Genomic DNA, 22,592 nt, shown 5'->3' on the forward strand with positions numbered 1-22,592 from the left:
CTGGAAGATGTTGCCCAGAGAGGCTGTGGATGCCCCATCCTGGAAGTGCTCAAGGCCTGCTTTGAGGGAGCTTTGTGCAGTCTGGTCTAGTGGAAGGTGTCCCTGCCCATGGCAAGAGGGGTTGGAAGAAGATGATCTTTCAAGTTTTTTCCTGTCCAAACCATTCTATGATTCTATAGTAAATATTGAAATGTTGTTTTATGTTGTTAATTTGTTAAAAGATGGCTGTGAGAATTTTTCTTGTATTTAAGTGGGAATTACTGCCTTGATTCCTTTGGCAGATAGTCTGTGTTCCCCTACGGTCACTTTTGCCATGCCTTACAAGAATGCAGAGGTAGTATGGCACATGCAAAGCTAGCGAGACCAGTCCATTCTGATTTATGAACATGAATTGATTTTCTTCACACCACAGTAAAACTGCAAAGAAAGTAGGAGTTGATATAGTTGTTTTTCCATCATAAGTCTGTCTCTCCAGAGGATGACAAAATCAGCAGGGCTGCAAAGGTATGTGATCTACTCTGCCTTCGTATGGAGATTGTTTAATTATTTTGAAGTAACTCTTCAAAAAAGACAGCACCCCAACAAACAATACTAAAAATGCCTACAGAGGTTTATAAATTCACGCTTCATTCATGTCATGTCTTGATTTTTTTTCTTCCAATATAGTTGTTGACTTTTGCATGCATGCATGCTTTATCACTTCTTTTATGAAGAAGAAACACAGGAAGCGGACAACAAACCTTATATGGAATGGTGGTTTTATAAATAAGACTTCTTCTCTTTGTTTTCCAGGTTCAATATTGCATAAACATGGGTGCATTTTTGGATAAACCAAAAACTGAAAAACACAATGCTCATGGTGCAGGGAATGGCTTGCGTTACGGCCTCAGCAGTATGCAGGGATGGAGAGTGGAAATGGAAGATGCTCACACAGCTGTTGTGGGTATTCCCCATGGCTTAGAGGACTGGTCCTTTTTTGCTGTCTATGATGGTCACGCGGGATCTCGTGTTGCAAATTACTGCTCCACGCACTTATTAGAACACATCACTAACAATGAAGACTTTAGGGCGACAGAAAAACCTGGATCTGCTCTTGAACCTTCAGTGGAAAATGTCAAGAGTGGAATCAGAACTGGCTTTTTGAAAATTGATGAGTATATGCGCAATTTCGCAGACCTCAGAAATGGCATGGACAGAAGTGGCTCAACAGCAGTGGGAGTTATGATTTCACCTGAGCATGTATACTTTATCAACTGTGGTGATTCACGTGCTGTTCTCTATAGGAATGGACAAGTGTGTTTTTCAACACAGGATCACAAACCTTGCAACCCGAGGGAGAAAGAGAGAATCCAGAATGCAGGAGGCAGTGTAATGATTCAGCGTGTTAACGGTTCGTTGGCGGTTTCTCGAGCTCTGGGGGACTATGACTACAAATGTGTTGACGGTAAAGGCCCCACAGAACAACTTGTGTCTCCAGAGCCTGAGGTGTGTGAAATTTTAAGGGCAGAAGAAGATGAGTTTATCATCCTGGCTTGTGATGGCATCTGGGATGTAATGAGCAATGAAGAGCTCTGTGAATATGTAAAGTCTAGACTTGAAGTATCAGATGACCTGGAAACAGTGTGCAATTGGGTAGTGGACACTTGTTTACATAAGGTATGTAAGTGTTTTCTCCAAACAGCTAAAATCATCCTAAATCATCTTCTGGTTATTTGGGGACAGTGTTAACAGCTGTTTCTGGCCTACTGTTCCCCTTCTCCAACTTCTTTTCCTCCAAGTTCTGTACCCATTTGACTGTATAGAAGAATATACAGCCTCACCGTATGTGCTTAGAAAGGTGATAGCAGTTACAAAACTAAAGGCTGGTTTTTTCCCCCAGGTAATGCTTGCATATAGTTCCAGCTCTAAACATTGATTCTAAATACAAAACTTGTAAAATTAATCTATTCTGAGCAAGATACTTTGTGAGGTTTTGTGTTCTTTGAAGATGGGCAGTGTTTGTATCCTTTGCATGAAACCAGTGTTGGCACCATCTCCTCTTCAAGGTGTTGTTTGTCTGTCACCTGTGCCCTCAGCTTGTTGTAGCTTAGATGGAGTAGCACCACCTTAGCATCTGAGCTTGCTGCCACTCCTCACATTTAGTTTGTTTGGAGCAAGTACTAGCGGTCTACATATGTTAAATAGGTACTCCATATCCAACATTCCATGAAAAGTGCAACTCCTGCTAGTACAGAGTTCCTTTGTTAGGCCACAGACTAAACATGCAATTTTGAGGAATATACTGAAATTCCCAATTGTAACTCTGAAGGGTAAGTTGTGTGTTTTTTTCCAGAAATAGGGTTGTATTCTGGCATATACCATACAGTGTATGATTGGTTTAAATGCTGTTTAAATTGGTTTAAATTGCTTTTCTGACCAAGAACTCGACCAGCCTTGTTAAAGGATGGTCAGTCTGAGATTCTTTCAGTAAAACTGAGTGCTGGCCACATGTTTATTTTCCAAAGTCAGATCCTGGATCTCTGTAACAACCAGGCTGTGGATTATACCACGTAATACTAAGTGGTAGGTGTCCTCATATGCTTGGTACAAAAGGGAATATAGGCTAACTCCTAAGCAGTATTTCTAAAGGAATACATTCTAATGTCAAATTCTTAATTGTTTCAGGAGAAGGATTTGTTGTGATAGATGATTAGAACTATCCAGTAGCTTGGGTTAACACAGCAACAGGATGCAGTGACTAATGGCACTTAATATTCTACACAAAAAAGTGAAGTTGAGACTTGATTATCAAACCAACTAGTGGTTTAAATTATGATTCTACTGGATCCCCTTGTAAGAGACTTAGAATTGTGTTTTTAAATTTGGCTGTGAATTACAATTTTGAAAATGAAATATGAGCAGGAGAATGGTATCAGTGTACTGGTAAAGAACTGGCATTAAATTAGTATCTAAAAAAGCCATTGGGTGGTATTTCTGAGCACACGATGGTCTGTAAGGTCAGCTTGGCCATACAAAACATTTATGTTTTATACTTGCTTCAAGGTGCTGTGTGACACAGGTGCATTCTAATAAACAGACTTGTAATGCATGTAATGGCTTACATGAACACCCTGCAACTAAAAATTAGTTGCTTGAGCTGAGCTATTCTAATAGTATAGGGTAGCATTCTGCATTTCATTTTGCAACAGGAGTTGTTTTACAGTTTGACTTAAGGTAACATTATACAAGTATCTAATTTCTGACCTGTTTTATTGGTACTATTTTTAAATGGCTGACATGTAGGTAAGCCCATTAATTATTTAGACTTGAATACTAAGAATATACAGTCAAAATCAGTCAAATTATTTCTAGTGAGAGGTGTGGTTGGGACACTGAGAGGTTCTTATTGATGAAAATACAGGATTTTTTCAGGGTGTTTTTTTCCAGGTTTGTCTGTAGCACTGTATTTGGAAAAAGTACAGATGTGATTAGAAAGATGAAGAATAAGACTAAAGATATTAACTTCTCTTTCTTTTTTGTCACATAGGGGAGTCGTGATAACATGAGTATTGTATTAGTTTGTTTTTCAAATGCTCCTAAGGTCTCAGAGGAGGCAATGAAAAAAGATGCTGAGTTGGATAAGTACTTGGAATCACGGGTTGAAGGTAAGAAATCTGCTTAGTTCACTAGATAGTGAACAAATCTCAGTTTGATTGTGATAGTGAGCACATGTCATAACTATCTTGAGCATGAAAACAAAAACCATGAAAGACATTATGCCACTTTCATGTTAGGTTAAATTCAGACCTGATTATAACTTTGAACTTTTATATGTCAGGAAGAGTGTTTGAGACCATGTGCTTAGTTTATCCTGGTATTCTGCAAACATTTTCGTAATGTGAGCCAGAAGTTTTTAGTGCTGTCTTTGTAAGTTAAAATACAATTACTGACTTTGCAGAGTGTTGTATCAGCTCAGTAAATTGTGATCTTGCTATTGTCCTGCTTATGAAATATTAAAAGGAATGTACTGTTTGTACTATTTCTTCCCTTTTTCTGTGCAAGTTTTTGACAGAAAGCAAAAGCTGTATTTGGTTGTTGTGTCAGTGTCCCAGTAATCCAAGTACTTGGTGTAGCCACCCTAAATTGTAATATATATGCATGATGGTCTTCAGGTATGAGTTATCTCTGAGCACACAGCTGTTGTGCGTGGTGTCTTTTCCTCTTGTTTAAATGGGATCTAAATTGAACTGGCTTGTATATTTGTAATTTCTCCTGAGATCAGAGAGCCCTAGTGGTCACTCCAAATGCTAACTCTAGGCCTGTTTCTTGGAATTTGGCTTACATCCCAGGTTTCCTAGATGACACTAGTTAAGATAAATACCTGTTATCTTCTGTGTCAGAGTAGAGTACATGAGCTGTTAATAGGCTCTGGGAGAGAGCCAGGAGCAGTTGCCTTCACTGGCAGGTGTGCACAGTGGTTACAGGTTAGTGTTCCCAGCTTCTTGGTGGCTGCTCTCTGGTAGCAAATAAGTGAAAAATATATGGAACTGCAGTGGATTTTATTGCTTTTATAAGTGAATGTGAAGATGAATAGAAAAGCTGTCAAATAACTTGTGGTCAGAGTGTCTGGATTAACTAATCATTAACTGATTATTTTTAGCTCTGTTATTACATTTAACTAAATAATAGATATACAAAAAAAAAATATTTGAGAGTTTGTAGTCCAAACTGATGTGGGGTCATTTCAAATATAACTCAAAATGATTGTTTAGCTAAAGTGCTTCAGAGAAACTAATTACTCCAAAGCTTGAACTTCTGTTGCTTCAGCTCTAGATTTTTTTTTCCCTGCTTGAGTTCCCTGTGTCATTCTTTGTTTTGCTAATTGGAGGGAGTTCAAGGCCTTTAAAAGGCAAGTATTTAGCAAGAAATAACAGCATATTTGAGAAATTCTGACAAGGAGTGGAGAAAGAAAATGAAACAGACTTCAGAACTTGAAATATCTGTCTGATTTTTAACAAGTTTTTGCATTCATACATTCTATGAAATTGTAATTGTGATACAGTCTCCTTAATTAAAAGGAAAAAAAATTGTGGGGCTGCAGTTTACCCTACACATGCCTTGAATATTATTAGTTCAGAAAGAATAAAGGCCTTATCAAGTGTTTCAAACCACTAAGTAGCATGAGGAAAATTGTTTAGAAATATGTTGGAATTTTTAAAAACAGTATCTGATTTAAAGGTTTTAAGTAGTGAGCAGGAATACTTTTGACTTTAAAAAACCTCATGAGGGCAAGAGTATCCTCTCAAGTGTTGGAGTTGGCAAAAATGTTGGAAGGTGGAGTTTCTTTTTGGTTAAGACAATTGCCTTAATCAGTTTTGTTTTTATCTTTTAACTTAATATAGAACACAGTGTATAAAGGAGTTGTGCCTGAAAGGTTTAAACTGTTTGCAACTCTCAAAACATAGTCTGATAGATATGTTGTGACACTGATAATATGGATTTGTTTAAAATGCCTTTTTAGAGGCTGACTATTCCTCTCAAAAAGCAAATAATGGTGTTTGAACACAAATTAACAAGAACAACATTTAAAAGAATGTATTAATGAGTTAGCAGTTGGCTGATAGCCAGTAACAATTATATTTATGCCTGTAGTAAAAACATTCTGAAAAATACAAGGTTGTCTTGGAACTACCAAGCTGCAAAGACAGATGTTGTCAAAAATGTAAACTATGAGTTCTCTTGGATACCCTCCACTTTGACCAAGTGACTAATGTAAATCAGGGCAGCATTAGAACTTAGTATAAAGTCATCTGGGACTTCCTGAAGCAATTTTAGTTTGATCACTGGTGTTTGTTCTTAATGAATACGCACTGTTATGTTTCTGTTCTCTTGTGGGCCTTAAATATCAAGCTGGCTGTACAAACCCCTCAAACATTTTAGGCAATAGGGTTTTTTCACTGCTATACTTGGGCATTCTAAGCTCTGGCTCAGGGAGAATAGCAGTATTTAAGGCATGCTTTTGCTAGATTTAAAAAGGTAAAAAAGAAGTTGAAAATTAGGTTAATACTTGCACATGTAGTATTTGTTCTCTAAACATTCTATAAATGGAATGCTGACATTTTGTATATTTGTATAATGAGCTGAGTTAGTAGTTCCCCAGGATTGTTCCAGAGTTCTTAAAAGAGAATTATTATCTTAATACCTAGAGATACTTTTTTCTTTTAACAGATTGATTAAAAACAAGCTCAGCGAGTCATTGTTTACAGAGATTTCCAGTGGAAGAAATATGTACCCGTGCTCTGTTGCTAGTTGGGGTTTTGAGGTTGACGGAATGTGAATGACTGCATTCCAAAGGTGCCACTTGTAGGGTGTACTGAAATGCTTAATGAGGTTAAGCTTGTGCCTGAGTCATTTATGACTCTGAGCACAGCCCTGCTTCTCATTGGAGTCATTTAATTGATCCATCTCCAAAGCACAGTCACAGCATTATAGGCTGGTTTGGGTTGAAAGGGGCTTTAAAGATCATCCAGTGGCCCTGCCCTGGATGGGGCACTTCCACAGGTGTGTGGGGCAGTTGTGAGGTTATGCTAGGTCACTTTTTTCTTACTACCCCTTGCAAATATTTTCTGCTCTCTTTTTCAGAGATCCAAAGTTTGGTCCCACAAAGTACAGAAGTCAGTTCAGTTTTCTGATATGTTTCAGTTTATTTGAAGGGGTGTATCAGAATTGCAGTTAATAACAGATAAACCACAGAACTCCATGAAACCCCAAAAACCACTAACCTCAAATCATAAGTAGGAGCTCATGATCTGTGTAGGCTTAAACAGTCTCACTGATATAGTCAGTTTATCCCCTAAGTTGGATGCTGCATTTTACATATGTGGAATATATACTGTATATAAAACTCATTTGTCATAATCTGATAGCTGGGCATGAAAGGAGGTGCTGGAACATGGAGAACTTGTAATGCTGTCTGGCTGGGGACCTGCATTATATAAAATGGAACTTAAATGTTACCTGAATTTTCAAAATGCTTATCTGTGAATGAAGTGTTAGGCTGTTAGTGAAAAGTGTTTCAGAGATAAGGTAGTAGACTTTGATGTGGACTTTGATGAATATACATATTTAATAATATCAGGAATTATTCTTTAAGTGTCTGAATTATATTAGCAATGCAAGGCTAACTGTAGGGTTATTCTTAACATCACAGAGGTTAAGCTGAAAATTGTAAATACCCATAAATATGTTTCTCAAAAATTTTGGTTTCTTTCTCTGTTGTCCTTTGTCAAGCACATCCACAGTGTGTGCCTGCTAACTGATGTGTAATGACAGTGGGTCATGCATGCTCATTTGTTTTATTCTCGATTTTCTGTTAGGAAGCTTTTTTTTCCAAGAGAGGAAACAAGTTCTGGATTACTCACTCTAATACCAGGAAATTAAAAAGATAATGATTAGTTCATCCAGAATTCTTGGTTTGCCACCTTCTAGAAATGGAGAGAAATGCTTATGGTTCAGTTCTAGAAATGCTTATGGTGCAGTTCAGCACTCCCTGAGAAGTTGTTATGCAGTACAAATGTGTATGTTTCTAGTACCAAGAAACATACAGCAATCTTTAGCTGTGTCATTCCTTTTTAAGAAGATATAAAACCCTTATGCTTGCAATAAATATTCAGAAATTTCTTGGATTTTTAGTTTTTCTTATTACTAATTCTTGCTATTTGTCTACTTTTCCTCTGTATAGAACCAGATTTGTTCTTGGTATAAAAAATGTATTTTCATTAGAAATGTTTCCTGTCAAATGTATCTCAGCAAAATTATATTATAGCAGTACAATTACTTCTAACTAAGTAGAACTGAACAAAGGGATGCAATTTATAAGAGGAGTTGTGGTTTATTTGTGTGAGCATGTGTGGAAGAAGAGATCACAATCCTAAGATTTAGGCATGCTTACTCAGCTATCACTTCCTGTGCTAGCCATGATTTATCCTTAATGGATGGATGGATGATAATACACATCCAAGTTTCATGGAACAGTCTTTAATTTTAATCACTTCTAGTAGTAGTGCAGGTATCTTATTCTTTGCAAAAAATTGTATGGTGCTGGCTTAAAATTGGGACATAGAAGCTTAATAGTGCCTTATTTGTTAGAAGGTAATGTAATTATCCTACAAGTGATTCCTTTGAGGAGTTACAGATGTGCCCCATGCAAAGTGGGTGAGTACCTTGCCAAGCACTTTGCTCATCTTGGTAGTCTCAAGAGAAGCCCGAATGTCACTTGCTTCTTAAAAAAGTGAAAGACACCAATCAAGATTTAAATCCTAGGAAACTTGGGATGAGGGGTTTGAGGTGGATAGGTGGCGTGCTTTTCTGCTAACTTAAGAAACTCATAAACTGCAGGCTCCATGTCAGTCATCCAGAATATAGTCAATTGTAAGAAATGAAATTATTTGTTCCTTATCTTTGGATAGTAGCCAAGATACAGAATGACTGAAGTTTTTTTAGGATGATACTTGAGAGGGTTCATTCTTAATTCTTCTTAAAGAGAATTTTATCTAAAACAATGTCTACAGGAAATAGCACTCCATTCCTTAGTTTAGTTGATTTTCAGAAAAAATATTCTCTCTTAAAAATAGAAGACTTGTGCATACAACTCCAAACCTTTTTGTGCCATGGTTGAATGAGTAGAGGCTGATAACTGGAAGCTGGTGGCATTACACCTGTGTGAGTGTATATACAGATATTATACATTCATCTTAATAGGAGTCCTGATGAAAGAGAATATGTGAAGATTTACTTCACGTCAGGCCATTCTTTTCCAGGCTAGGAGAACTTAGAGGTTAGAAGCACTGGACTTGACTTGAGTTGTATGTCAACTTTGAAAATGGATTATAATTTAAAATTATAATTTTAATAATTATAATTATAATTTACTTATAAAAATAAGTATTTTTAATTATTCCTCATCAGTTCCATATTCTGTTTTGGTCACTTGAGTGCTAATATCATCTATCCATTGTGTATCCTCTGGATTGCTTGATGGTCCAAGTGTTTGTGCACTGGAGATGGTGCCTTTGAGGATACAAGGTGTTACTGGCAAGGAAGCGTGCCAGGTGCTGGGCAGCGTTGGCTTTATGGCTGTAGCGTGTTGCAGTGCAAGGGGAAGCTAACTGAAACACACTCCCAGCTGCTGTTCTGTCTTTGCAGAGAGAACAGGCTGCTATCTCCAGGGGATTTCATTCAGTTCACACTCTGCTTCTGAATTTCTCTTAGAGAGTAAGGCTTTATGCATACTGGAATGACAGACTATGAATTTAAGCTCCGTTCTATCATGCAAAGATTGTTAACCTAAAATGCAAACCATGTTTTACCTATTTACATGAAACTTTTTTCATAATGCCTCTGTTAAAAAGTGATATCTTCTATTTCAGTGTCTTAGCCAATGGGTGATATTAATTGAAGATTTCTTGTGTTTTTAAATTAGAAATTATGGAAAAAGCAGGTGAAGAAGGAATGCCTGATCTTGCTCATGTTATTCGTATTTTAACTGCAGAGAATATCCCTAATTTGCCACCAGGAGGTGGTTTAGCTGGCAAGTGAGTACAGTACTAGAATTTCTTGAACTGTTAAATTCACTGACACTCTTTCATTTAATGCTTTAAAGTTTTCTTATTGTAGTAGCTATACTTGATTCAAGTTTTTTATGTTTGAACTTAGTTTATCTTTTGTAGTATATGGACATTTGTGTCATTGTTCCCATTCCAGTGTGGTAAAGAGAAAACACATAATCATATTGTACACAGCATATTAATTTATACATAACATATTAATTTATTATTTCCATGTGGCCGTTTAAAAGAAAAATATATGTATTCTTGGCTTTTTACTGCTTTACTACATTTGTGAAGAGCTATCAAACATATCAAAATGAGTATCAAAAATGCCAGGAGATCAGTTTTCCTGATGTCATGTTTTCCCAACCACTTAATGTCCATTATAAGCTTGGAACAGTACTTATTTGCTCAGCAAGCATTCTCATAAGAAAATTGTTTTTATTTGTTTAGTCTGAAACTGAATGGTAGATAACCAAGAATATTGAACTAGAATATGCATCTTAAACCTCAACAGGAATAAACCTTCAGAAATTACATTGGCTTTGTGGGGAGCCCAGTGCTGATGTTCTGGCAACCTATAACTTGAGGATTTTAATGAAAAGAATTCAGGATTGCATAAACAATTGTTAATCTGGAATTTCCCAGACAGTAGGACTGATCGTTGTTCCCTGGCATAGAGCATGTTGTTTCTGGAATATTCATATTTGACAAAATACCAAGTCCTGCCCTCTGAGCACCTTGTATGTGTACATCTATTTTCATTGCATGTACTTGTTAATGAGCACTGTTTGCCATGATTATATCTCTCTGGCCTTGGAGGTATCATTCTGGGTTTTTTTTTCCACTTGTGTACATTCCAGACATTCAGAGAAATTTTGGTCTGGCTGTTCTCCTTGGTGCCTCCCAACTACTGTGTTTTGTTGTTTTGCTCATTAATAACTACATCATGTACTGCTGCACTATTCTGCTGACATATAAATTCTGTTTTAATTTATTGTGAACCAGATTTTGTTTTTCATAGACTTGGTTCAGTATTTGCATTTTGGTGCCTTTCTCTTCATCTTGACTTTTAAAGTCCCCTGACTTCAGGAGTGTACCTGCAGTTTCTTTCAAGGAAATGTTAAGTAACTTAATGTTATTAAAGTATTAGGTAACTTGTTCTTGGCCTCTGAACTTGGGACAAAGACAGACATATGTAAGTCCATTTTACTTGCAGAAAATTAATGGAAGTATTGGAAAAAAATACTTCTGCACAACCCAAATCAACGTACTATGTTACTTAAAACTTTTGTCCTAACAAGAGGATATTCTTTTTCTTGAGGTACTTATCCTGTGATGTTACCAGGTTACAAAGAAATTACACTTTGTGTTTGAACTCCAAGACCTTGCTCAAACAGGTTGCAATGCAAAAAGATCTTGTCTATGGCTGTAATCCACAGTTTTAGCACCAGTGAAAGTTGCTCCCAATTTTTAGCATATCTGAGCTGGAGAATTGTAATTCAGTGTTGCTATAACTAGAGTATGTTAGCAAACCTTAGGAACCCCTTAAGTAGCTCCATTTATATTGGCACTGTATAATTGCTTCCTTCAAGCTTCTCACTTATGTGGAAGCCCCTGCTGGCCCACTCTTTGAGACGGGAGATGTATGGGTCAGCTGATGGTGCTGTTTTATCCTAGGAAATCTTACTCTCCAAAGGCTGTTTTCTGGCTTGACTCCAATCCCCTTTGATTTCAAATGCTGCCTCAAGAACTGAGGTTTGTTGCTGAAGTAAACAAAAGCAGCCCTGAGCTACTCTGGCACCTGGGCCTTAGTAGTTCCACTCAAAATCTTTCTCCTGAGTTTTCCCATCAAAGAAAAGCACAGAGAAATACATTGGTGAAAGAAAGAAAAGTGAATTAAAAAGATTGGAGAATTCCCAAGTGGCCTGCTTTCATGTCTTTTTAAACCCATGTAGCAGTCTTGCTTGGACTGTCCAGGTGTTTTCTGTTACATTGGAGGTGCCTTTGCTTTATGTAGTGCAGACATTTAATCACAATTGTGCCATTCCTCTATCACTAAATTTGGAACTAAATGGAGACAACCCTTTCCTCTAGCATTGGCAGAAAGATTCAGTTTCTTTTCCCTAGAAGACCCTCCATCAATTCCAATGGACCCCATACTGCCTCAAATATGCAGCCTTTACAGATTTCTGAAATATGTTCAGAAGGAGCCTCATCAAACTTGTAGCATCCTCAGTATTCTGGGGCAGAAAGTTCTGTTGCATTGAGAGCCACGTGTATTTGAGACATTTGCTGCTGTTTTGGCATCTGATGCCTTTTTGTTCTTTAGAAGAGTCAACAGTTGGTGCCCCTCATTCTGTAAGAAAAATTTTTTAGAGATCTTGGTCACTTAAGTCTTAGTCCATGTAGCAGTTCATTTTTGTTGCAGCTGTCAATAACTTTGATCATATTTATTATAACTCTCTGAATGTTTGCCTGTTGTAACTTTGGTTTGAAATGTGAGTACATAACCTTTTTTGCATCAGAAGGCTGTTTATATGATGCGTTTTATTTTTTGTGAAATTCTTTGTGCTTATTTTGACTGCCTGTGAAAGTGTGGCCTTAAATGGCACTGCTACAAAAGAAGTCTAGCTAGTGGCTTTTGTGTTTTAATTTCTACAGTGTGACTAGACAATAGAAAACATCTCAAGGGTTATATACTCTGCATATCACACTTCAAAATTTTGTAGATGGGTTGTAACCTGCATATGTGTAATAAAGATGGGGGGAAACTCAACTGTCTTCAAGTTCCACATCCAGAAATAAGGCAAGAAAACCAGCAAGCTTGAAGAATTTTTTCATATCAAGCAAAATATAGATTTAAATGTTACTCTTGACAAAATCTGAGTATGCAGCTCTAAAAAGAGAAAAGAGGTGGATCATGGAGAGGGTAAGGTAAGAAAATGGTTTTACTTTACTCAGTCTTTACAAATCTTAACCAGTTCCTAGATCCCCAAATTCTTACTGAAAGTGAGTAAAGACACAGAGTGGGTTTCATCTTTTTAAAAGGCAGATTAAAAGAAAAATACCTTATACGCTTCAAAATGCCTACTCTGATCAAACTTTTCTCAATGTTTTGAAATCCTTTGTTTTGCTTAATTTTTTTAAATAACTTCTCTTTTTAGGCGTAATATTATTGAAAATGTGTATACTAGGCTGAATCCACACAGAGACAATGAGGGGGTAAGTTCCCATTTTGCTCTTTATTAATGTGAACATCAAAGTTGTCATGCATTAAGCAAAAGTGTTTGTCACTGGGAGTAAAATATTAGAAATACAAGATACATATTTTAACATACCTCTGATTTTTACCTTGCTTTGGATGGATTTGATATAGAAGTTCTTCCTTTAAAAGACAGAAAACTGACACCTAATTCTGAAAGACTTTTTAAACATCTAAATGACTGTCACTTTCTCAGTCAAACCTGAGAAAAGTGAGGCAACAGTGCAGGGTTTTTCTAGACTCTGGTTTATAATTGTAAAAAATTGGTAGTCAGCAAATCCATTACCCAACTGGCTGTTATATCTACTGTCCAGAAATGTAGTACAAGAGGAGCAAACACACTTCCTATTGTCTTCTGTAAGCAGGCCTTGGTACACTGAATATAAAAGACTACAAAACTAATATTGACTATTTTCATAGCATTTACACTATCTTTTCATGTCCCATCTCTACTGGTCTAAGGAAAAGTAGTTTTAGATTACTTCAGTTATGATTTCTAAAATGGCTTACATTCTTCTGCCCATTTTCTACGAAGCTGAATTTTAAATTGTATGTTGAAATCTGGTTTATTGTACCTCTAAACCTGATTATTAGGTAGCTCTTAATATTAGTGTAAGTAATAACTGGTGTTTCTATCAATTGTGGTTAAATTTGTTTAAAAACTGTGGAAAACTGAAGAACTGATAAAAAACATCAGTGCTTGTAGATATTTTCATTTCCTGTGCAGTTTATGTGAACTGTTTTGTTGAAATACCATTCCTATTGTAGTTAATCCTTTGTAATGTTTTTTTTCTTCTGAGATGGCTACAAGGCCCTCAGTCTGGTAGTTATTACAGTGCATGGTGTGGCACTTGAAATACCTTGAAATTATCAATTGCACACCTTGAGATAGTAAATACAGTCTCACCACAGTTGTTACTGTGCCTTCTCCATTGTCCTCTTTTCTTATCTGTCTAGATTTGATTTATTATCTTCAGTCAGAAAGCTTGTGTGGGTGGAAAGGGCCACTTTTCTGTTAGTGTACAAATGGAGAAGAAATTTTTCAGCTTGTTAATTTTTTAGGATTTGTTCCTTTGTCTAGTTTGAAAGTCATAGGATATGCTTTTTTCATTTCACTTTTGCGAAATTGTGCAACAGTACCCCAAACCAAGATACACAAAATTTTCCTCTTTTCAGCTTCTTTAGTCCTTCAGGAAACTCTGCACTTGTATCAGCCTGCTACTAATTTTTGTGTTTAGCCAGAACTTCTCCTGCTTTTTGGGGAAAAGTTTCTGGTATATTTGGCTTCTTTAAAAATTAAAAAAAAACCCAAAAAACAAACAAACAAAAAAAAAACCCAGCATAGGTTTTACAAATTAATTGGTATTTTGAGAAAAAACCCTGAATGTTTGTCTAATGGTTACATTTTAGAAATGTTATATGCCATAGTTGTATTTATGATGCACCTGTTCTAAGCCTAGATTTACTTCTCAGTAGCTGTGCAAGTTTGCTGAAAGTTCTAATATGTAGTACAGCATCTGTTTGTCTGTTGGCTCCTTTCAGGAAATGTTTGTGCATCATCCATTTTAATTTAATAAAATGAGTTAGCTAACTTAAATATGCACTTTGCTCGTGAGAGAATATACCATTAACAGCTTTGACCTTTGTTGCCATTAAAATCCCTGAGTAGCTGGTTTACTTCTAATTTGATTTCTTTAAAAGGAGATTTGAACAGTAGACTGCAGTCTGCTTCCTAATTTTTTTTTATGTTGATATAGATGTGCGAATCTCAGATATGTGTTTTAAATAGAGTGGTTTAAATTCTAGTTTGGGCTTGTGATAGCATGTCATTTGCCAGTCAGCACCTTTGTTCTTTTCCCCCCAAGTGGTACTAGCCCAGAGCAGTTTGAGAGGATAAACTCCCGTTTGGTGAAGGATACAATTCCTGTTTGCATCTTCCCAGCAAGTTATCTTAATGTCCTTGGAGTGGATGAATCTGCTGTGCCTCATCTGAGACAATGAAAACATGACTTTCTTGCTGGTCTTACTCAGTTTCAGGTGTATGTGTGGTGATCTCTGTAGCCTTCTGAACTGGATATTGTAGTGTCCAGACATGTAAAGGGAAGGAAGCTGTTCAGTTATTCAACATCAGACTCTTCAGAATGTCTACACACAGTGATAATGTTGCTACACATCTCACATTTAAGCAGGAAGAAGCAAAGGCAGGAAGGAAACATACACTATATCCCGATGATGACATTGCCAAATGAGATTGAAATCTGGCCAAGATGCTCCTGCTTAAACTAGTATGAGGCTAGAGCAGATGTTCATATGAAAAATGAGGTGCTGGAGACATGGATGCTGAGTATGCAGAGCACAAAGGCACCCCAGCACCTGAGCATCCTTCCCTGAGAGTGGTTAGCAGTGCACCCGTGTCTGCTGAGAGTGGTGTGCAGAACACTTCTGTTACTGACTGGAAACTCTGCCTGTGGCAGTCCTCTTCCATCTTATGGTTGTATGTAAGACTAAAGCAATTTTTATCATGGCAAAATAGTAATGTTGTTAGTTGCTAAAATATTAATGCAAATGACTAAAAAAACCCTCTCCAAACCACACAAACAACAACACAAACAGTCAGATTCACCTTTACAATTGAGAATATGGTTTCCTTCTAAAGACTATGCATTTTAGTGTCTAACAATTTTAAAATAGTTACCACGAGTTCATGTGAACTGGATCATAATAGCTTTCCAAGTTAGTTCTTAGTATGTAAATGAAAACCTTGGTTTTATCTGTTTCTAGGTTAGCTTTGTTTTACTCAGCACCGTAAACGTTTCAGGTAGTGTTGCACTTGGATTTTGTTTTTTGGTTATCCAAACTAGTGATAGCAGATTTTTATTCTTCACACATTTGTTTTCTGAGAAACCTTAACATAGAGCCTAAGTTAGGAGATACCATGCAGAGCAAGAGTCTGACAAGTAAAAGAATCCTTACTTACAGCAGCATCCAGAGATCACTAGTCTGGCTTGAGGGTATAGCAGTCCTAATTGTTTCTGCTAGGAATCTCAGCAGTATTTTTAAAATTACAAGTATTTTATAAATCCAGGGCTGGAGAGAGCCCTGCACTGTGTCACATTGAACAACTTTATCATTGTTTGAGCAGAGACTTCTGCTACAAATGAGGTACCTTGTGCCTTTACTAATATGAGTGAAAGCAAGAAATCTATTATGTATTGGGGTCTGATGCTTTCAGATCTTTAAAGGAAATTCAAAAGAATGTTTTCATAGCTAAATAATTGTTAGCACTGTGATGTTACAATACCACTGAAGAGTTGTTCTTACTTCCTGTGCTAAAGTACTACTCTTCTTCTGTGACTCTACTCTGACCATTTTAATTTTTTGATGCGTTCCTAAGACTTGGAGACTACTATCTGATTAGGCTACTTCACTATATGTATATATCCTTAAACACAAGAAAGAATGTTAAAATTGCAGTGGGTGTATTAATAGTTTCAGTGGCATTTGCTTAAAGCTGCCTTTGAGCATCTTAGTTGAAATCAATAATATTTCGCTCTTGTTTTTACTAATAATATACTGTGGCGGTTGGCTGAACCAAATCAGATGCCATTAAGGGCTGCTACACATAAAATGTAGATGGACACAACTCTTACATCATTCTCACAATATTATAAATCCAGTCTTCAATACATTGCAACCCTTTTCATACACAATTTAATAGCACAAAACTTGTGTAAAAATTGTCAATGTTCATGTTGAATATAGCTAGCACAAATTTATTCCTGATTTTATGGTCAATAGCGATTCAGTTGAATTGAAATGTGAAGGAAGGCAAATGCTACCTTGCACAATAACCATAGTTTTCAGGGACCTGTTCTAGCCACACATCATTAGAGAAAAATCTCTGTCTATGTAGCGTATAACATATAAAAGAGGCAATTTCTGTACTACTGTCCGTGGGGTTTCTTGTCTGTTAGCACTGAGGGACACAAGGGAAGCACGACATAGCCTGCTGTAAAATAGGGTGCAGTGCCATGCAGGATGTGAGTTTGAATATCAAACGCTAACAGCATTGCTAATTCAGCTCCTACCAGCATTTGAATTGCTTAGGAGCCTCAGGGCTGCTATTATATTGCTTATTGCTTTTACTCTTCAGTGTTGCATGGAGCAAAATTATTCACTTCAGTCTGCCAAAGGAATTTTTAAAGATCTCGGTATTGTGAAATGTGGAAATTTCAGGGTGTATGTGTGCTAATGTCAACCTCAGAGCAAAACTGATGGAGTAGATGAAATATGGAATTTAAATGTTCCCTGAATTTTAAAAAACTGTAAGTCTTCAGCTATATTGCCCTGTTTAATATTAGCTAGGTATATACATAAGTCAGTTTCTTTTCTTTGTCAAACCAAGAAACAGGATATAACTGTGCCCATTCTTGGTGCCCTGGGTTTTTGCTGACATTGTGCTTGTAAGATATTAGAGCAGTTCCATTTCATACACTAAAACTATCTCCTTTATCTTGCTTCTCCTCTCTGTGCTCTTGAAGACAAGAGAGTATTGAATTCTTGAATATTCTCTTGAATATTTTCATATTTGAATGTGAAAATGCTAGTACACGGGAGTCAAAACATCTCAAACTAAGACCAGCAAACCACAGTGAAAGTCTGTCTCGTATTTCCTGAACAAATTAAACTTAGAGGGATGCCATTATATGCAGTAATACTCCTTTTTGTGGTAAAATTGTCCCCATTTTAACTTGGACTGTGCTAATCAGTCTTGGGGCCTTTATTCCAGCAACATTACAGAGAAAATGCAGAATCTTACAGATCCCAAGGTATTTTCTCAATACTGCTATTAAGCTTGTAAATGAATGGCAGCAGTACTTGTAGTTAGGAAGCTTTTGGATTACATGACAATAAAATGAGGTCAGCATGAAAACAAGGCAGTCTGGATTGTGCTTCTAATGTCTTGAAAATCTGCCAGCTTCCAGAGATAGTTTCATTTGTCTAGATTGATAAGTTGCTAGATATTAATAATTTAAAATGTACTGTTCCCTTAAAGCAACAGTACTGCTTTAGCACTTGAAAGTGAAAATACCTAGTATCAGTGTCAAAGCACTGTAAGTCTCTCACCAAAAAACATGACACTTTTTTCAACTGAAGGCTTGTAACCAAGCAGGTCATTTGCTGAAGAAACTTCCATTCCTTAATCAGCACTCAATGATCAGATTTTGTACTGAAGGTTCTCAGGTTTGACATTAAACAACTATTCTACCTGCTAATTTTTCCAGGCAACGCACAGTCTGCCCTAAGGTGTGTCTTATGTTGTTCAAATACCAGCATTCCCCACACTCATGGGTAGCTGCTTGCTTTTCTGGCGGCATCATGCATGCAAAAATCAGAGTGTGTTCACTAAAACACTGAGCCTTTATTTTGATGTGATGCTTCAACTAAACTACTATGAGTAGAGTTAGCTATTCTCTGAGTTTTTCACAGAACTGTGCTGCTACTCGCTACTGGCTGTGCAGAAACTCACAATTAAATATATGGACCTGGTGGCTAAAGAAGCTTAAATTTTCAAAATTTTCCACTGATAAATGTCCAAAGTTGTGGGGGTGTATCATCTGTATTTATCTAAGACATTTGAAATAAAGATGGAGTTAATTGGGAGGAGGTAGTTTTTCTGGCTCAAAATGAATTGAAATTATTAAAAATGCTGGTTTCATAGTTATAATTGTTTAAATTATGTTGTTTTAAAGGATGAACATGAAATACACTGTTCTAAGTTGTATGTTGCTAATAAGGTGTTTTACATTCAAATAGAGAGTTGCTTTCTCAGTTTGAACAAAAGATTGGTTTTTCGGTTTGCTTTTTTTTTTTTTTTTTTAATGTGGTTAGAAAAACTTTTAGTTTAACTACTGATCTTTTTGGGGTGTTGAATCTCAACCGAAGGAGCCCGGCGCGGCCGAGGAAGGCGGAACGCAGGGGAGGTTGGTGGAGGCGCTGAGGCAGATGCGGATTAATCATAGGGGCAACTACCGCCACCTGCTGGAGGAGATGCTGGCCGGGTACCGCCTGGCGCAGCTGCAGGTACCGGACGCTGCCCAGGTACCTCCCCCACCCGGCCCCGGCCCGGCCCCGGCCCCGGGCAGCGACGGCAGCGGCGAGCAGCACTCGTGACACCCGCGGCCCGCTGGCGCTGCGCTTCACCGCCGCGGCGTCCCCGCTCGCATCGCACCGCCGCGCTGCCAGCCCGCAACACTGGTTGGCTTTACTGTGCTACCTGTACAGAGTGTTTGTACACAGCTCTGACTTCCTTACGAGTTCAGCTACGGTGGGATGTTAGTTATTGCATCCGAAGTTGTGTAGCGAGATGGAACTGCCCGTTTGAGGTTTTGATCTTTTTTCAAATCCTGTGTCACCGACAACAGGAGTCTAACATGATACACAAAAAGGCGTTTTAAAACTTTCTTTTGAGAACATTATTAAATAATAGTTTTGATGGTGTATGTTTGTAAAGTAATTTACATCTTAGTTGTATCTTTTGTGCAATTTAATTGAATTATACAAATTATTCAGGTTTTTTTTTTCTCCCAGCATTATGTACTGCATGTTTGTTTTTGATTTGTATATAGTTTCTATTACAGCTAAATTACAAAAGCTGTTTTATTTTAGGTTGTCACTTACGAAATGTTTGATTTTTTTTTTTTCCTTTTTAGTTTAGATTGTATCCAGTGTTCATCATAAGTACTGATTTTTTAGACAACGGTATTATTACTTCTCAGGTTGTAGCATAGCACACACCCAGAAATGAAAATGTACTTAAATATAGTACTTAGTGTCAAGTTACAGTAATTTGTGAACAAGTGAAAATAAAGAATATGCTGTGGAATAATATCTGTATGCATATTGACGCTTTTAAGTGAGTAATAAACTTTCTTTGAAGTGTTATCACTCTGACATGACTTGAAACTTTTCATAGCTTCTGCTGCAAACTCAGTGTGTTCATTAGTTTCTACAAAGCTTTGAGTGATTTTTGGGTTTGGAGCATTTGTATTGCTCACTGTACTGAGCAACATTTCTCAGGTTCAAGCTAAACATCAGCTGTATAAATGAATAAACTATTCTTCTAAAGCTTGCCTTCTGCCGCATCTTTTCTTGTTTCTTGGGGCACACCACATACATGTATGTCCATTTGGGTAGGTCCATGGTAATACTGGGACTGTGCACTAGTGGTAGCTCATCTGCTAATAAGTGAAATCTCTAAGCTTGTGTCAGTTGTCAGTTCATAACATAACATGTGCACAAACATATAGTTGTTCAAAACAGGTACAAATTTCAGTGCCTTAACAAAAATGACCCTGCAGGAATTTCTTTTGAACCAGGAATACCTGAGAAGAGGAGTTCCATAGTGTTTTGTAGAGTTTTTTTTTTTGGGTTTGTAGTCCACAGATATATTATGTATTGATAGTAGTGATTTAGTGAGGTAAATGTTGGTTTTGAGTCATTCTGCTATAAGAGCTATACTGGATTCATGTTTTGTAAAAGTACATTCCATCATGATGTTGACAAACAGGAAATATTTGTGTATGGAAGTGGGCAGGTATGGAAAACAAGAAAAATGTTTTCTCTCTTAATGCTAGTATTCTTCTTAATTATGCCACTGAAATCCAAAGTGCAATAAAATGTTTTCATTTGTATTGGTGAGTAGTAATGTTTCTCCTCTTCTTTTCCTGTAGGGTTCTGGAGATCTAGAAGATCCGTGGTAGCCTTACAAATCTGCTAAAATGCTTTTGATTCTGAAAGGGGGAAAAAAACTTTTAAATCTGATTTCTTCAATACAAGGGAAAATTTCTGGTGGATTTCCAACATTTTGTGAAATGGGCAGAAAGATAATAGAATTTTCCATCATTTGTTCATTTTTGTGTTCTCTGATATTGCCACTCTTAGCATTGCCTGTACTACAGTATTTTTACCAGCCTCAGGCATACTGATTACATCTGTAATGAACTTTGGCCCTAAAAAAGAAGGAAGGAAGGAAGGAAGGAAGGAAGGAAGGAAGGAAGGAATATTCTCTCAGCAGATTGGTGTGTGTACCTGAGGTGCACGGGATTGTAGGCCTACTCTGAAGATACACTGTGGCTAAATGAAACATGCAACACACAAGCTTGAGAGAGAGTACAAGTAATTGTTTGAGACATTTCTTATTTCACTTTACCAAGTTGGAAGGCTTTGCAGCTCTGTGGCTTGGAAGTAATTTCAATTGGGCAATACGCTATCAGATGTGTATTTTTTTGGTTTTTTTGGTTTTTTTTAAAATTTTCCAGTTTTACCTGTATTACCAGACCGTTAGGTCTCCCTGCGGTGTCCAAATTGTGATACATTGCCTACTGCTTGCTTGAAGATAAGTGTATTATTTGGCAATAATATATGAAGATTCTAGGCATCTAAAACCAGTAAGAATTTTACGCATGTGTACAACACACCCTTCAACTCTTGCTAGAGAAAATCTTTTTGAAAAAAAACAAACTGGTGAATTTATAGTTAGTAGTGACTTGCTTTGACATCTCTCACAGCTGCAGGTTTTTTTAAAAATGCTGAAAATTTGCCTTTATTATAATGTAAATTGTGATTATTTTTTTGTTCTATATGTGGTTTTCTATAGTTTTTTGATTTTTTTTCAGCTTAAGATACAGACAGAAGTCTTGTGTAATATGGGTATAATTTTTAATTGTTTGCATTATTTTCAAAGTTCAAATTATCACTTTGAGATTACTATAAATACACTTAAAATTATCTATTTTAAATTAAGAAAATATTAGAGATATTTTCATGGGTTCAATGACCTTTCATTTTATAAGCAATGGGCATGGTACAGAGTGGCTGTCATGTAAGGTACTTGAAGATTCTTAGTTTAATTCTATTTTTGCAATAACCTTGACTTTTTTTCTGACTTCTTTGAGTTGTGCATGTAATGAGTCCAGTAAATGCTGAAAATGGGGAAGAGTAAAGTATTTATCTAAAATAAAAGCTATTGGGGAGGGGAAACAATGAATGTATCCATCTGTACATGATTTACATGCTGTGGATGCCTTGTAAACATTTTCCTATTTGTTTAAACTGTGTTTCAGCGAGGATGTAATTGCCCTTGTGTGTAGTTTTAAGCTAATGACAGTCATCAACTGGTTTTGTGTGAAATTAAATTCATGGTATTTTTCTGTAACTTTATCCCCATGGTGAGTCTGTAAAAACCACACGCTCTTTCATACTGATGCCGAAGGCCAGCTTTTCCAGTCATTTTGATTCACTGTGTATCTGATTTATTATTTTTTTTTTTTTTGGTCTAGAGAGGATTATTGCCACAGTATATTTTATTTATTCATTAGATTTTAGCCTTGTAAGTTAAAGTGTTTTAAATGATGATGTTAACAGGTATTTGTCCCTTTTACTGGTTTTTTTGGGGTTGTTAAAAGGTAGGGAATGAAGAATGCAAAATGGTTTATTGTTCAGACTGTCCGCTCTGGTCCAACCCTGTACTGATAGTACCTTCCCAGTATGATATTGTGATGTTTCATACAATACAGTGAACATAACCAACTTGTTATCTTCAATAAAGGATTGCTAAAACAGTGTGACATGCTTTCTATTTTCTTGGGAAGGACTTACTAAGAGGATGCAAGTGTTCCATATGAAAAGATAACCCAGTAAGATTTATGAGGTCGCCTGGTTGATGGATTTCTGGTTGT

General features: G+C 36.8%; 1 protein-coding gene across 3 annotated transcripts in view; it reads left to right on the top strand.

Annotated features, from left to right (window-relative positions):
* Positions 1–22,478, top strand: part of PPM1B (protein phosphatase, Mg2+/Mn2+ dependent 1B) — a 61,070-nt gene extending 38,592 nt beyond the window's left edge. For 2 of the 3 annotated variants that reach the window (XM_074537185.1, XM_074537184.1), the window contains exons 3-7: positions 793–1,656; positions 3,527–3,644; positions 9,461–9,572; positions 12,755–12,812; positions 18,799–19,986. In XM_074537185.1, coding sequence (XP_074393286.1) covers positions 811–1,656; positions 3,527–3,644; positions 9,461–9,572; positions 12,755–12,812; positions 18,799–19,026 — 1,362 coding nt within the window. In that variant the 5' untranslated portion in view covers positions 793–810 and the 3' untranslated portion in view covers positions 19,027–19,986. Of the gene's footprint in view, positions 1–792; positions 1,657–3,526; positions 3,645–9,460; positions 9,573–12,754; positions 12,813–18,798; positions 19,987–20,585 lie in introns of those variants that run through there. The other variant, XM_074537186.1, reaches the window with a different exon arrangement.
* The last annotated feature ends 114 nt before the right edge of the window (positions 22,479–22,592 follow it).

Source organism: Zonotrichia albicollis, chromosome 3 (genome assembly GCF_047830755.1).
Source record: "Zonotrichia albicollis isolate bZonAlb1 chromosome 3, bZonAlb1.hap1, whole genome shotgun sequence".
NCBI lineage: Eukaryota > Metazoa > Chordata > Aves > Passeriformes > Passerellidae > Zonotrichia > Zonotrichia albicollis.